Here is a 16,888-nt window from a genome sequence, read left to right on the forward strand (position 1 = left end):
AAAAAAATAAAATCACTAATTAAAACATCAACAAGAGTCCTGTCCCTTAAAGGTATAGTTGAGGATTTTTGCAGGTTTTTGATTGAAATGACCCGCTCCTGAGAAGGAACGCCAAATAAAGGCGTGGGAGAGCACCTCATGCACGCTCTGTTTAAAAGTTGCTGTTTGCATCGCTTATACAAGCTTCCTTTCCAAAAGATTTACAATTTTTCCACGATGTCAGAATCACCACCGCTAAGTGTAAATGAGGACAAGCATGTAGGACAGCCTTACGTTAACATATAACCCAGATGATTGACAATAACAAGGACCACTTATTTTGATGATCCACCCGGAAAAAGAACATCCACTATACCTTTGATGCAGCACAACAAAAAAACTACACAATAGCGTCTGTTTTATCATTCTGTAAACATCAGAAGGTAAAAAAACATTACCAGGAAACATGCTGCAAAATCTAATGAACTTATGTTTTATAACAAAGCATGTCTATTTTGGAGACGCACAGCCCAGGACCTGATTTAAAGCTTTATATTTTGGTGTTAGACGAGTAACACACAACAGATGCAGTGAAATTAGTTTCCCTGCAAACAGTCCAGTTGGTATCCAGAGATTATCCACTACCCAGATCGTATTTGAGGGATTATTCAGCTGCTCTGCCAAGACGGCAATACTTGTAACACAGGCATGGAGAAAGGCGGCATGGAGAACCATGTTCAGATTCTACCAGCTTGGTGGTTTATAATCCATAACATATCTCATTTATTTTGGGAATATCATACATTTCAAATTACAGTTCTGTTTTTCCAAGGGGCTTTTTAAAAAAAATAATTTCCTGAAGGGATATATTTTACTGAATATATCAAGTCACGCTGCTTTTCCTGATGGAAAAGCTCTCAATTTCCCCTCCTTTATTCTCTCTTTGCCTAAAGGGGGAAAAAAAATCTACCATCTGGGTTTCGGCAACTGCTTCTGCTTTTATTCTCAACTTACACTCATAGACGCACAAGCCAACACCTTAAAACGTACACTACAGCGGAGTACAGTCAAACAGCAGGTTAACAATGCAATGCAAAATCGAACCAACTGAAGCTTTGTTGTTCAAACAGAACATCTACAGCTGTTTCCAAACACTTAAGTCGACACCAGTCGTCCTAAATGGACTCGGTTTTGGCAGCAGAGTGACGGTCAGGCCTGATTTAGGGATATAATGCATTAGAGATCTGGAGAAAATGGCAGAGAAACTCGGATTTCAATAAAAACCTTTCAGGGAGCGATTGTGCTTCTGTTTGGCTCCTCCCAGACAAAGGGTTTGTGTCTTTCAAGGCAATAACATCATTTCTATCTGGTGAATTTGAAATAAAGCACAGAGTGTTTCATTTAGTAAACTTTGAGCAAATTCCTCCTGCTGCTTATCACGCAGATGGAGAGGTTGGTACCGCCAGCCAAGCGGGTCACTAATGACCACATGGTTCCTGTAATTAGTGGAGGAAAACAACGGCCACAATCCCTCCTCTCTCTGACAAACAACATGCAGGATAATTACTGATGGGAAACTATGGCTTGTTTACTTCAATCAGAGGATTTATACTTTCCATCTGCAGCCATTATAAAACAATACATGAACTTCACACTTTGTTTGATCTTCTCTGACTAAAATCTGCTTGTTTAAATGGTTTCTTGATTTATTCTAATTAAAAGTAGAATGAAGGCTCAGTTATAACAAATATAAGTGTTTATTTTAGTACATTTTCTGAAAGAATATGAAAAGGTTATTCATATAAAAGGTAAATGCTCTTGCAGACCTTTTTATTTGCTGTAATGAATTAATTTGCCTACTTTAACTGGACAGCCGCCATATTTTATTTTAACCAATGAAAATGATCCATGCAATCTTTCTAGCCTGTTTGACACAGAATCACACTGCGAAACACCAAGACCCAACTAATTTCATCTGACAGGCATGGGGCTCCGCTTTAGCACGCTTGTTGTCATGGTGATGTAATGCATTACTGCCAGTACACCACAGAGTGTGCATTAGTGTAACTGGGTGTCAGAACGGTTTGACATCATCACCTAAGACACCCAGCTGTAAACAGAAGCGCAAACATCTCCAGCAAAACAGAACACTCAACATCTGAAGCACTGACTTCCATAAGATGGTAAAGTTTATCACAACCCTGAATCGATTCCCAGCTCTAGAAGGAGATAAGAATAAAGGATATAAAGACAGAAAATATAGGATTCTGCTTCTATATTGGCAGAAAGATAGAAAGAACAGAATAAACAGAAAAAGTAAGACAGGTACAAACAACCATATATGAATAATGCACTGAAAAATAAACTAAATTACTACTGCAAGATGTTTTAGTGGCCGTCTTAACCTACAATGGTCTTTATCTGTACATACGGGTGTCTGTAACCACCTCGATTCAAACACCTGTGGGTTTTTCCATAAAATGCTCAGTGGTGGTTGTGAGGAGTCAAAGAACCACCCTGAGGCAGACAGGAACCCCAGAACTGTTTGATTTACTGCCTCTGTGCCATCTGAGTGATTTTCTGTACCATGCACCCAGGAAATTTGTAACTATCTGCACAGCCCTGAGCGGAAAAACATGGCTGCTGAGCCACAGCTCCTATTGGCAGAGGTTTGCAAATATAAACAACAAGTGACATCTTCCGCTTTAAGCCTGGCATACTCTTTGTGATATTTTGAACTAAGCTACAGCTCAAACCGTACAACAAAAACCGCAGGGTTTAAAAGTTCACAGCTTATGATGCATGTTCTCACACTGTGTGGCCTGACGCTCTGATGCGACCTTAGACAACCGGTTGAATTTCAAACATATTTCATATTCTCCCAACCTAATGATTCCTGATCAGGAGGTGGTCGTGAGAGGCTTCTCGCCCCTTGTATACTTCCCGATGCAGCACACACGATCAGGTTAAAACTAAGCCTGATCGAAAATGTTTTGCACGAATGGAGAATCGGCCCGAAAAGGGCAAAAAAAAAAAAAAAGTGGTGTATGCCCGGATTTAGCCCATAATTGTCAGTAGCTAGCAACCCTGTCTTTTATGACATGAATACTCTTTGCAAAATTTGGAGCCGTGTTTACTCAAGTAAGGTGGTGTCACGAATAGGGGTGTGCAAAATAATCGTCATGACGATGCATCACGATTCTGATTTTTGTGATCTACTGCATCGATTCTTGACGCCAAGTATCGATTCTTAATTTAAAAAAATGAACAAATAAAATACATGAATGGTTGGCGCACATCAGCCAAACCAAGTGGAATATAACTTCCAGTCCAGCAGATGTCGCTGCGGATGTGTTGACGCCCGCTGCCTTGTGTCACAAGCATTTCTGGCCGCGGGATACTGAGACGAGTCATTCGTAAATAAAACATGGAGGACACTGAGAAAATTTGCCCGGCTCCATCACATTTCGAGTAAGATGCTTGGATGCATTCTGGCTTTATAAACAAAGAAGGTAAAAACGTAATTGATATGATGCACGTAATTTGCAAAAGGGGAAATGTAATAAATTTGAATGTTTTCATTTCATTGGTTTAAAGGACCACTGAGGCCATGTAAACGGCACTGATTATCCTTATTTTGTTATTTTAAGTTTGATGAATCCTAAGATCTTTTTGTCAGTGTGTCCACGCCAGTAATAGAAATATTTGTGTCCAGTATTTGTTTTCATGGCAACACCTCCAAAAGTCATTTCAATAAATACAGCTATGTATGAATTCAGTTGCTTTCAGTTATGTATCAATTGAAGACACGATCCAGATCATACCCAGCCAGTCAGCCACTGGTAATGGCTGTATCTTTTTCCTACAGTGTTCAGTGAAAATATCGCAACGCATCGCGATGCATCGCAATATTTCAAGTATCGTGATGCATCGTGATAGAATCGCATCGTGGCATGTAAATCGTGATTCGAATCGAATCATGACTTCTTTGCCAATACCCACCCCTAGTCACGAACTTGCGGTTTATGTTGTACATGCCCCTACCCCCAGAGTCAGAGCCTTAACCCAATTAAGGCTAGCAAGTAATGCTCTTTTCCTTAATTGTTTTAGTAAAGCTCTGGATGAGGAATCTGAACAGAATAAAATTGAAGTCAGGAAGACGAATGTAAAAACAAATAAATGCAAATATGGATGTCTACTTCAAAATACCAGCACAAAAAACATTATAGTACTAAAATAAATCATCCCTAATCTTCATTCCATCACTTTATTTCAGTCATCAAAGTGCACATATACTGTATGACGAAGAACAACACACGATTAACTCAATGTTTCAATAAAAGCCCAGTGACTCCATCTTGTCGCAGTAAAGCCCGGCAGCATTTAAAGAGCCAGAGGACTTCCTGATTACTTCGTAGAAGAAAAAAAAACAGTCATAAAAAAGCCCAGGGAGAAAACTTCATAAAGAGTTCTGTGAATCCCTGACATCTCAGCATTGTCACATGACATAGACTCATCCAGAGTAGATGTTCAGATAACAACAACAAATACATGCATACAAACGGAGTTAAAGATCATTGCCTTCATTTTCTAAAAGTAAAATATCCAAATCATAAGAAAGTTTTGCAGCCAACACGGGGCCGGAAAATGACCCAAAACCAAAGACAAACTGTAAACTCAGCCTGGCAGTTAAAAAAAAAAACAATCCACTGGACTTTATTTCTGGATGGGAAGCAAAAAATCTTCAAACTTGGAAAGTAAGTCCAGTGGATTGTTTTTAAACTTTTTGGAATGACTATGACCTGGATGACCAGCTTATCTTACCTTTGGCAGGTATGCAGCATTCCGTATCCTGTTCACCATCTCCTGGCCCTCTGGGTGCACAGCAGCCACATGGGACCACATCCTCTCCCAGGTGACGCCCTCAATGGGAAAACCGCTCCGGTTAACGTAGAACAGAACCCCCCCATCCTTCTCCTCTTCCTCCTCCTCGGGGGAATGGTTGGGAGGAGAGGCGGAGGATTCCTCCCGGGTCCCGCAGCGCAGGAGACAGTGCGCGCTGGTGCTCTTGGACCGGCCGTGCCTGCTGAGCTTGGCTGGGGAGGTGCCAGTCCGGCTTGGGGAGTTGGGTCCTGTCATGGACCCGAGGAGCGGGGCCTATTCCCAGCCAGCTACAGCAGCTTCCTCCTGCTGCTCAGGCAGTCCATGCTGATCCTGTGCAGGCAGACCTGACAAGACAGGACCCACAGTGAGAATAAACATCCAGACTGATAAACTGTTTTCTCCTTCCAGACGTCTCTTTGCAGGCAGCGGAGATGAAACAGAGTGGAGCCTTATCATCAGAGCTTAGACCTTAGCTGTATTTAATTATTATTTTTCTACTGCTTTCCTTTATATGGTATAAGAATGCAAAACATTTAACTTTGTGTTGCTCATTATTATTTTTAACCAAATTCTTATTTCAATTACTTTATGTTGCCTCTACTGCTAAAAAAAGCTCCATAAGGAGGTGCCACTCAATTAATTATAATATAATATAAAAGAGGATTGGATCCATCTTATTTCTGTTTAATTTTGTGCCACTGTAGGGTTGCCAGGTGGTTTTAGAGGCGTTAACATGGAAGTTACAGGTCTAGTGCCCCTAGTGGCCAAAAGTTACACAGTACAGCTAAAGGTAGGAAAAACAGAAACTCCTTTTATTGAGTGTCTGAATATGTCACCTTTTCCTTATATATTCAGCAATTTAAACCAACAACAATCTCCTTCATCCTGCAATTTAAACATTTACTTCTCCTCCTCCTTCATCAATCCACATGTTGCTCACATTTTGCTAAACAGTCTCCTCTTATACTTTGATTCCAGCTCCAATCCATACTTTGTGACCACCCGAAAAAATTTTAAATAAATAAAAAATTACTTCAAAATCTCTTTAGGGCTGTAGATAATCCTGTTGCTGGTGTACTTTTTCCTTCCACTCAACTTTCCATAACTTTCCTTTCAGGACACTCAACAACTAGCTTCTTTAACAATTAGCTTTTGTTGCTAACTCTTATCATGGAGAGTCTGAAAGCTCCTAAAGAAATGAACGATTTAAAGGAAAAAAAATTGACCACAATATCACATCTCTGTATAAACAGTGTGTAGGATTATGTTGTATTCTGCAAAACTGAGTTTGGACCTTTATCTGTATTCTGCAATCATTAAAAATCAACAGATATTGCAAAGCGACCGCTGTCTAAAAAAGGCCAAACACATCACAAAGGACACTTCTCATCCCGAACATTATTATGTTGGAAAAAACAAATTATTATTATTAAATAATAATGTTATTTTGTAAAGCAACATATTACGGAAGAGGATTAGGACTATCAGTTAACTGTTTTTTTTAATATGGGAAAAAAGTCTGAATTTTGACTTTTTTCTCAGAATTCTGACTTTAATCTCAGAATTTTGGATCTTAATGTAGATGGGCACCATGAGGGAAGAAATGTGGGAGCGCTCAGCTTCACTGACAAAGATGTGAGTTGTGTGAGAGTGCCAGTAACACATTGGTGGAAAATGACGTAATATGGCGACTTTTTACGTGGCCGAGGGGCCCCCGGTGATGCTATTTCTTTAATAGAAGAGCAGAAGGTGGTTAAAACAAGAGAGCTAGATTAGTCTCTAAAACAGACATGGCCACGGCTTGATGCTAACATGTCACACTGGAAAAACGATCTAGAAATAAGTAAAAATGTCTTAAATTAAGTGTATTTACCCTTGATTTGAGTAGGTAAATGGGATAGTTTGCCAATGGAATCAGTATTTTTACCCTTAAAATAAGATAATTATATAGTATTCACTTGAAATAAGAGAATGCAATTGTGTTTTCTTATTTTAAATCTAAATTGTCTTGTTCTATTGGCAAGATGTCTCTTTTATCTCCTCAAATCAAGAACAAATGCACTTATTTTAAGAAAAAATGACTTATCTAGATTTGGATTTTTGCCAGCTTGATGCTGTCAGAATTAATTTAGAATTCTGAGAAAAAATTCAGATTTCTGAGAAAAGTCAGAATTCTGAGATTAAAGTCAGAATTCTGAGATTAAAGTTTGAATTCTGAGATAAAAGTCAGAATTCTGAGACTAAAGTCAGAATTCTGAGATTAAAGTCAGAATTCTGAGATTAAAGTCAGAATTCTGAGATTAAAGTCAGAATTCTGAGATTAAAGTTTGAATTCTGAGATAAAAGTCAGAATTCTGAGACTAAAGTCAGAATTCCGAGATTTAAGTCCAAATTCCGAGATTAAAATCAGAATTCTGAAAAAAAGTCAGAATTCCGAGAAAAAAGTCAGAATTCTGAGAAAAGAGTCAGAATTCAAAGACTTAAAGGAATAGTACACCCAAAACATGATTAGCCTTCATTTTCTACTCACCCCCATGCTGAACAACACTCTGGAGTACTTTTTTGATATCTCAAATGCATCTGGAGATCTGGGAGGCTTCTTGCTGTCTGCTGACATTCAAATAATGGAGGTCTATGGCGCCCGAGGCAGAAAGGTCCATAAAAGTCCACAAAAAACGTGTCAATATTCCTCCATACTGCTCGTCCAATGTATTCCAAGTGTCCTGAGTGGGTAGCATCCAGAATTTACACGAAACGAAGTCATTTAGAATGTTTTTAGAGCATAAACAGTAGTGTATAGGATTTCCTAAAAGCGAGTTCACGAGTCTACGGAAACCGCGGCAGACCAAACCAGATGAAAGTGCGCATTCAGCGTCTGCTCTGATGATAATGCAAGCGTAGAAGAAGAAATGTGCTGTTTACCTGTGCAAAGAAAGAAACAACGAAAGAAAAATGTCTGAGGACTTCAGTGTTGAGGAAGAGCATGAGTTCTTAGCCGAGCTGAATGCGCACTTTCATCTGGCTTGGCCTGCCGCGGTTTCCGTAGCGTCATGAACGCGCCGGCGCGCGCTTTCAGGAAATCCTATACACTACTGTTTATGCTCTAAAAACATTTAAATGACTTCGTTTCGTGTAAATTCTGGACGCTACCCACTCAGGACACTTGGAATACATTGGACGAGCAGTATGGAGGAATATTGACACGTTTTTTGTGGGCTTTTATGGACCTTTCTGCCTCGGGCGCCATAGACCTCCATTATTTGAATGTCAGCAGACAGCAAGAAGCCTCCCAGATCTCCAGATGCATTTGAGATATCAAAAAAGTACTCCAGAGTGTTGTTCAGCATGGGGGTGAGTAGAAAATGAAGGCTAATCATGTTATGGGTGTACTATTCCTTTAACTAAGAATTCCTACACTAAAGTCAGAATTCTGAGACTAAAGTCAGAATTCTGAGACTAAAGTCAGAATTCCGAGACTAAAGTCAGAATTCCGAGACTAAAGTCAGAATTCCGAGACTAAAGTCAGGATTCCGAGACTAAAGTCAGAATTCTGAGACTAAAGTCAGAATTCTGAGACTGAAGTTGGAATTCTGAGACTAAAGTCAGAATTCTGAGACTAAAGAAGAATTCTGAGACTAAAGTCGGAATTCCGAGACTAAAGTCGGAATTCTGACTTTTTTCCTCATATTATACTAAAATCACATTTAAAAATCAGTCAACTTTTTTAATTTTTAAGTGGCCCTAATCCTCTTCCGTAACATATAGTTAATGCCAACGTCAATAAATCTAGTTTTTGTTGACAGAAAACTAGATAAATTAGCATGCTATACTAAAATTGGTTATTTCTATTATAACAGAAGGTATTTTCTGATTTAAAACACACGCATTACATTGTTGTAGTGAAAAACTATTTCACGTAGACTGACCTATTGAAATAATAAATGAATTTAAAGTATCATCGGTATTTCACGAAAATACAGAAAAGTTCATTTGTCGAGTTTTGCATTTCCTTCGACCGTATCCGAGGAAATATCCCAACCGTTATTAATCCGAGCCTACCGTTCTCTCCAGCGGGGCCCCGGCTTCACACCGTTAACCTATTCGTGGCTTCAAACCACATTTTTACAGCAAAAAACCTCTATGAGAAGATGTAGGTTCCATTCATAAAAAGGCGACCTTGTCCACTCCAGGCTGTAAAGTCTTGTTGTGGACCGAGGCTTTGTAACTTCACCCTTTTTTGTAGTTGTCAAGCTAACAAGTGGCAACCGTACGCTACAAAGAGTGTGAAGAAACGTACTTTCAAAATAATAGCCTGGAATTATTAATTGTACATTTATCAGGTAAAAACACCAAATGTCTTTGCTCAAATTAATTTAAATGTGCAGCAAAAAGGTTTGTGAAAACAGCACGTTTAATGTAATACACAATACTTAGAATAAACAAATTCACCCCTCTTATTCTGAAATTAACATCCGGAAGTATAGTGGATTTTACTTCTTACTTGACAGCGCTCCTCTATCTTTGGTCTCAGTACGCTGCAGTGGCCGCTGCCTTGCCTTCTCCTTTGTGCATTTCCTGCCTTTAGCAGGCTCTAAAGCACCTCGGTATCCACTGCCCATGCGAAAAATTAGAATTCACCATAATACAAGGCTTAGTGTTTCCGTTACATGATTGAGATAACGCAGCTCATCTGCCGTCCTCTCTAGCTCCTCTCTGCAGTGGCCAAAGCTTGGCGACATATGATTGGTCGAGCTAACAAAGAGGGGCGGGGCTAATAGGGCCTTCTACCAAATTTGGAACGGTTGAAGAAATCTGATTGGTTGATTTTGACAACAAGCGATAAATCTGCAACAACTATTTCTTTTACTCCAAAATATAACTGTTGATTTTCTTTTACATTATGTCGATATTGTATTCTGTCGGTGAAATTTAACTTAATTTATCTGTGCTAAAAGTAATAAACACATATTGTACGACTATATTTTATACATTAAAACCTTATGGACGTATATGATGCATTTAAACACATTGTTTTAAAAGAGGCCGTGTCTGTTTCATTCCAAACATACTGTACTCCACAAACATAATCATACCTCAACAACCAGCTTTAATGTACTATATTGAGATCTCATGTGATAGAAGATGACTGGAGGAAAAATTAGTCATCATTTAGTCAACATTTTTGGAGAAAAAAAAAGTACATGCAATCAAACTCAGACAAACCAGCTGTACACATCTAAAAATCTTACTTTATTTCCAGTGGTTCCTTGCAAAATAAATCTTAGCTTGGATGAAAAGGTTATTTTTATGCAGGCAGTCCACATCAAAAACAGATATATCAATCAATATTTTGTGCAAAATAAAAATCTTGGACTCAGGTTACACATAGTCATATTTAACAAACATATAAACTTTAGAGGAAATAAAGAATGGTATAATTTAAGAGCATTACACAGGAGCTAATTGCATAACCTACACCTCCCCCTTGTGGAGACTGCTAGCCTGTATAATCACACTGGATGGATTGAGTTTAGTATACATTCAGTTATTGCCTGTTTTAAAGCCACCTTTCCAATCCATAGTTCAGCTCGTGTTTGCAAATGTTTGCAACTGTGATCAAAATGTTGCCTCCCCTCAAAAAGTGAAAGGAATTTTATATCTTTTAATGTTTTTGTTGCATAAAAATCTTGACCTTCCAGTAGAAAAATTAACAAATACACAATGTTGGTTATCTAATAGATGCATAATGGTCGCTTGGATGAGGGGATGCTCCAACTCTGACGGCGCTGTAGGTGACTGCAGTATCACTTCCTCGAACCTAAAAGGGACGCAGTGCAGCATTGAATTACTGCAGATGAACACAAACGATACACAGAGCTGACAATCAATCCCAAAGAGGGATGCATATAACTATTCAGTTCATTATCACAACACAAAAGATCCTCATCTGATAGTCACCTGATTGTTAGTCTTCGTGAGGATGATAGTAGCATATGAGATGGCTGCATCTGTTTCATCCTACACAGTAAAAAAAAGGTCAGGATTTTCGTTTAAATCAATTCTCTCTTCGTGTCTCTTTATAAGCATTTCTGAGTATGTCAATGGTAAAAAATTCTTCATAAATGTGAACAACATTCTATTCATAAGGCTGACATTTTGGGTATCTTTAATAGACTGCAGGTGGCTGTTTAAACTGCATCCAGGATGATTTCTGAGGCAAAATGAGACACTGTAAGGTGTGGGTTTAATACCTGGATGATAAATACACCTATATTAAAACAATGTCATCTGAGGGTAGGTTGGAAAATTCTCCAAATTAGAGCTGGTCTCCAGAACCTCAATCTACACTGTTCCAACAGGAAAGTTAATGCAGCAGAACATCTGCATTTTCCAAATAAGGTAAAAATTTGTAAAAAAAAAAAAATGTTGTGTAAAAACAAAAAAATATTTTCCTGAAGCCTTTGTTCATAAATAGATGCATATATTTAAACATCCAATCTTTCTAAAATAAATAAATTTAGGATGATCTTTCAGCTTTGAGTTCTGGGAGGAACATCTTTTCAATTCTCATTTCTTAGCCGCATTTCTTTAAAACAACTGCAATAATTTTTCTGCATAACAATGATATTTAAATATACTTATACATACATTAACTGTATTTAGTTGTTATTTATCTCTAAAAACAATGAAGACTCCCAGATGACATGCAGAGTCAGAATTTTCTAAAACACAATATCTAGTTCTGGGGAGAGCACACATTTTGTATTATAATTTTTAATGTTCGTTTATTTACCACTCTATTTTTGAAGTTTATTGTTAATATATAAAATAATGTAAATTGGCAATAAAGCAAAGGAAACATGACAACCAATCTATCTACTTTATGCCTCCTCCTGACTTATAGAACTGCTCCACATATCAACACAGTGCCTCATATTTTCAAATAGCTTCCATCTGTCCACCCCACACAGACAAAACACTCTATCATTGGTCCTCCTTGACCTTCTGAGGAAACCACAGACCATCGACTATTTTAATAAATAACTTAAGAGCATGATTTTCAAAAGTTTTTATAGTGTTTAAACATGTTTTCATTAGGAGTTTTTACTTCTTTTGTATTTTCAAGTCATTCTATATGGCAGCATTAGGACATGCTCCAGAAATCAGTGTAGGTTTTGGGCTGGCATTCAGTTTCTGTGGTAACCAAATATTTTATAGATGATGGTTGTCTTTGCTGCTTCAATTACTGGACTCAGACATTTATCACATATAAGCTTTGTTTACATTCCTGCCACTTTTGACAGAAGAATGTTAGCTCCAGGTACTCAGAGATTCACTTCCATACAGAAACTCCACATTCATATCTTCAGGTAACACAGAGTACATGTCAGACTTAATAATATTACTTTAGCGATAGTTTAAAAGGTGTTGCTTTATTGTATATCTGTACCATGTCTTTCGGTTGTGCTGTTCTTTTTTCATCTCGTTGCAGGTGATAAAGCAGACTGAAAATGTCTTGTTATTGTCTCCTTTCTATCTCTTCTTTCTTTCATCTTTTCTCTCTTTTTTTCTTTTTTTTTCCTTTTCTTCTTCTGTTTTTCTGCTCTATTTACATTGCTGTGTCCATATAAACTGTAAAACTCCCTGCATAATTATAATAAAGCAATTTATATGCATGAAAAAAGTGGAGCAATATGGCAATTGCCATACTGCTACACTTGTGAAAGTAAAATATATTGGGCTCTTTTTGGCATCAAGACAATTATTGTTATTGCCACATTGCCAGACAGGACACTGTAAAAAAAAAAAAAAAAAAAAAAAAAAAAAAAAAAAAAAAATAAGAAGGATGTTAGCTGCTAGCCAGAGAGTTTCTATGGAGATAGTTGAAAATGATACAGAGAATGGATATTAGTATTAAAACAGCAGGTGTGCCAATTTCCTGACTCTCAGTGCAATGCTTGACTCTGCAAACCAGAGATGCAGAGTCTCCATTCCTGCCTACCTACACTATATTGCCAAAAGTATTTGCTCACCTGCCTTGACTCACATATGAGCTTAAGTGACATCCCGTTCCTAATCCATAGGGTTCAATATGACGTCGGTCCACCCTTTGCAGCTAGAACAGCTTCAACTCTTCTGGGAAGGCTGTCCACAAGGTTTAGGAGTGTGTTTATGGGAATTTTTGACCATTCTTCCAGAAGCGCATTTGTGAGGTCGCACACTGATGTTGGACGAGAAGGCCTGGCTCTCAGTCTCCGCTCTAATTCATCCCAAAGGTGTTCTATCGGGTTGAGGTCAGGACTCTGTGCAGGCCAGTCAAGTTCATCCACACCAGACTCTGTCATCCATGTCTTTATGGACCTTGCTTTGTGCACTGGTGCACAGTCATGTTGGAAGAGGAAGGGGCCAGCTCCAAACTGTTCCCACAAAGTTGGGAGCATGGAATTGTCCAAAATGTCTTGGTATGCTGAAGCATTCAGAGTTCCTTTCACTGGAACTAAGGGGCCAAGCCCAGCTCCTGAAAAACAACCCCACACCATAATCCCCCCTCCAACAAACTTTACACTTGGCACAATGCAGTCAGACAAGTACCGTTCTCCTGGCAACCGCCAAACCCAGACCCGTCCATCAGATTGCCAGATGGAGAAGCGCGATTCGTCACTCCAGAGAACGCGTCTCCACTGCTCTAGAGTCCAGTGGCGGCGTGCTTTACACCACCGCATCCGACGCTTTGCATTGCACTTGGTGATGTATGGCTTGGATGCAGCTGCTCGACCATGGAAACCCATTCCATGAAGCTCTCTGCGCACTGTTCTTGAGCTAATCTGAAGGCCACATGAAGTTTGGAGGTCTGTAGTGATTGACTCTGCAGAAAGTTGGCGACCTCTTCGCACTATGCGCGTCAGCATCCGCTGACCCCGCTCCGTCAGTTTACGTGGCCTACCTCTTCGTGGCTGAGTTGCTGTCGTTCCCAAACACTTCCATTTTCTTATAATACAGCTGACAGTTGACTGTGGAATATTTAGGAGCGAGGAAATTTCACGACTGGATTTGTTGCACAGGTGGCATCCTATCACAGTTCCACGCTGGAATTCACTGAGCTCCTGAGAGCGACCCATTCTTTCACAAATGTTTGTAAAAACAGTCTGCATGCCTAGGTGCTTGAATTTATACACCTGTGGCCATGGAAGTGATTGGAACACCTGATTCCAATAATTTGGATGGGTGAGCAAATACTTTTGGCAATATAGTGTATACTATGCCTGGGGGAGTGTTGGCCTATTGGTAAGAGCACTGCGCTTGTGCTCTGAGAAGGTTGCAAGTACCCAGTTCGAACCCTACAGCCTGCACTCTGGGTTCCTGAGCAAGAACCTTAACCCCACAATGGCAGCCCACTGCTCTCCAAGAGGATGGGTCAAAATGCAGAGTGAATTTCCAAATTGTGGGACAATAAAGGGAAATTTTAAGTGAGTTACAATGTGTAGATAGGAAAAATGGGAATGTTACACTGCAAAAACGATCTAGAAATAATTAAATTAAGTGTGTTCACCCTAAATTTGAGTAGGTAAATTAGCTAGTCTGCCAATGGAATGAGTAATTTTACTCTTAAAATAAGATAATTAGATAATATGCACTTGAAATAAGACAATGCAATGGTGTTAAGAAAAAAGGACTTATCTAGATTTAGTTTTTTTGCAGTGTGCTGCTCCTCAGCAGTGGCCCTCCTCAATAACAAGCCATTTACAATCCTTCCATCACCTCTACATGGTGTTTAATTAGTTTTACAGGTGTGGAGACCACTTAATTATTAACACAAACGGTTTTCTTTGTTTGGCAAAAAGTGAGTAGGAGGTACACTGCTTTACAAATCATAAACACTTACCAGGTTTTCATCTAAGTGTGTTCTCTTCCCTACAAAGAGCAAAGGGAAGGAAACACTTCAGTGTCCACATTATAAACAGATCTGTTGTTTTAGATGCGTTTTCCCACCTTTAATCCTTCTCCTTTTGATCAGAAGCCAAGCAGCAAACAGGCAAGCCACCAAACTGACACCTACAACGAGGAACAACCACCACCATGCATCTAAAAATAGCAGAAATGTTTGGTTTTCGCTTATTCTTTAAAATGTAGGTACATAAAAGAGGTTTTAAAAGCAATCTAAGGCTACAATCTGATTTATATTTCTACAAATAAAAGACACATCAGTTCTGTATCTGTGATAAAAAAAAACGCTAAAGCCAAAAGAAACATTGATGCACAGAAAATCTTTCCACACTCACTAGATTTTTCTTTTCCATTGTCTTCCGATTGTTGATTTACTCTTCCTATTATCATGAATTTCATGTCAAAAAAAAAAAAAAAAATTAAAAAACCAATACATTGGCCTAATTTATCCGTTTACATGATAAAACACAGAGATTTTCCAACGCGGTAGTTTTTCTTACCTGAGCTTCGAGATCCAAAGACAAACATCTGCTTTCTTTTGGCTCCAGTTTCTGTTACTTCACATTGCAGTGAATTATAATAGCCCGGCTCATAAACGTAACGAGAAGTCTGAAAAGTGACTTTGGCAGCACAGTTTGACTGTTCTGTCTCCAGAGCTTTGTTATCTTTATCAATATCTTGACCCCTTAAAAGCCATTTTAAACTGTAACTACATGGATCATTGGAAAGCACAGAGCAGCTTAGCGTCACCTCATCATCCTCCTCCTCTGCAGTTACTGTTGAAGGAGCAAACAAAGTCCTGAGGTTAACTGATGTTTAAACATTGGTGGAGCTCAGAATATGTATATACAATTATATATATATATATATATATATATATATATATATATATATATATATATATATATATATATATATATATATATATATATATATATATATATATATATACACTCTGAATCTATACTCACAGTTAACGAGAGATAAAAAGGCAGAGTATGTAGTCTCCTTTCCTGTTTGGTTGAAAACTTGTTGGCAGTGATACGTTCCAACATCTGCAGCTGTGACTCTCTGAATGATCAGAGAGCAGTTTGCTGAGACATGCAGTCTATCTCCTCTAGCTCTGGAAGCCTGAGTTTCATTAGTTTGACCGAATTTAACCAAATCTATGGCCGTTTTCTGAGCTGGTTTACTGAACAACCAGTTGGTTCGTATGCAGTTATTCTGATCAATCATGTTTTTACAGGACAGCCTGGCTTCATCTCCTCCTCTCACTAGGACGGATGGAAAACTTTGCTTTGTTGCTGCAGAGAAAAGCAAGAAAAGGCAAGAAGCTGAAAGTAAAATATCTGTTGCCTAACAAGAAGAAAATTCCCTTCATTCAGACGGAAACTAAAAGCATAAAGCAGTCAGACGCCTCCTCACCTTTTACCTGCAGCACCAGAATCAGACCTAGAGACAAGCTGAGTGATCTGAATCCAGACATGTTTTCTTTCTCCTCTTTGTGTGATCTGTCAGCAAACCGTAGTAACATCTGCACAGTGTGCACTTCCTGAGTTTATAAATAATTTCCTTTTTACTCACAGTTCCTCTTTTGTCATTTCAACTAATCTCATCTGACAATGCGTCAGAGTTTTCTCACTCTGGTATACATTTAACACTGATATATGAAAATTTGACTTGCTGCAGGACCAGACCAGCACCTCTCTCATCTTAGGTGTTTGATTCTTCAATTACAGAGTGTCTTTGAGCTCTATGAACTCATTACTCTTGTAGTGGCGATTGTTTGTCAAACCAAACACCCAATAAAGTTCCGATAAGCCACTACTTAGGCACTGGGGTCATGTTTTCTTGACGCAGGCAAAAGAAGTTAAAGTCCAAACTTGTAGATTTTCAGTTGATTTATTTCCTATATTTTGCAACATTGCAGAGTTCAAACATTCCCTTGCTCTGTCACCTCTCCTGCACTGGTAAAAACCCATAGGCCCCTAACCCAAATGCCTGCTGGTCCTTACCAGGCTTCTACATTTATAGAAAGTGGACCGCCCACATTTCTTCCTGTTTTACATAATAAAGACAG

The 16,888-nt window shown here is 38.8% G+C and overlaps 2 protein-coding genes across 4 annotated transcripts in view; both read right to left on the reverse strand.

The window, feature by feature from the left end:
• Nucleotides 1–9,589, reverse strand: part of vash2 (vasohibin 2) — a 40,957-nt gene extending 31,368 nt beyond the window's left edge. The window contains exons 1-2 of one of the 2 annotated variants that reach the window (XM_038294291.1): nucleotides 9,365–9,589; nucleotides 4,804–5,207 (exon numbers count right to left, since the gene is read on the reverse strand). In XM_038294291.1, the coding sequence (XP_038150219.1) occupies nucleotides 4,804–5,118 (315 nt within the window). In that variant the 5' untranslated portion in view covers nucleotides 5,119–5,207; nucleotides 9,365–9,589. Of the gene's footprint in view, nucleotides 1–4,803; nucleotides 5,208–8,922; nucleotides 9,093–9,364 lie in introns of those variants that run through there. The other variant, XM_038294292.1, reaches the window with a different exon arrangement.
• Nucleotides 9,590–9,944: 355 nt separating this feature from the next.
• LOC119789429 lies at nucleotides 9,945–16,320 on the reverse strand. Of its 2 annotated transcripts, XM_038294308.1 has the most exons (7): nucleotides 16,234–16,320; nucleotides 15,780–16,112; nucleotides 15,309–15,584; nucleotides 14,854–14,946; nucleotides 14,747–14,775; nucleotides 10,822–10,881; nucleotides 9,945–10,681 (listed from the first exon to the last, which is right to left on the reverse strand). In XM_038294308.1, exons 1-7 carry the CDS (start codon nucleotides 16,292–16,294, stop codon nucleotides 10,592–10,594), a joined length of 942 nt encoding a protein of 313 aa, XP_038150236.1. In that variant the 5' UTR covers nucleotides 16,295–16,320; the 3' UTR covers nucleotides 9,945–10,591. The 2 variants fall into 2 exon arrangements, 1 of the variants encoding a protein (XP_038150236.1); XR_005281585.1 differs by lacking the exons at nucleotides 15,309–15,584; nucleotides 15,780–16,112; nucleotides 16,234–16,320 and adding an exon at nucleotides 15,144–15,190.
• Between the last annotated feature and the right edge of the window lie 568 nt (nucleotides 16,321–16,888).

This window comes from Cyprinodon tularosa, unplaced genomic scaffold (assembly GCF_016077235.1).
Source record: "Cyprinodon tularosa strain WSP-4 unplaced genomic scaffold, ASM1607723v1 ctg338, whole genome shotgun sequence".
Taxonomy (NCBI): domain Eukaryota; kingdom Metazoa; phylum Chordata; class Actinopteri; order Cyprinodontiformes; family Cyprinodontidae; genus Cyprinodon; species Cyprinodon tularosa.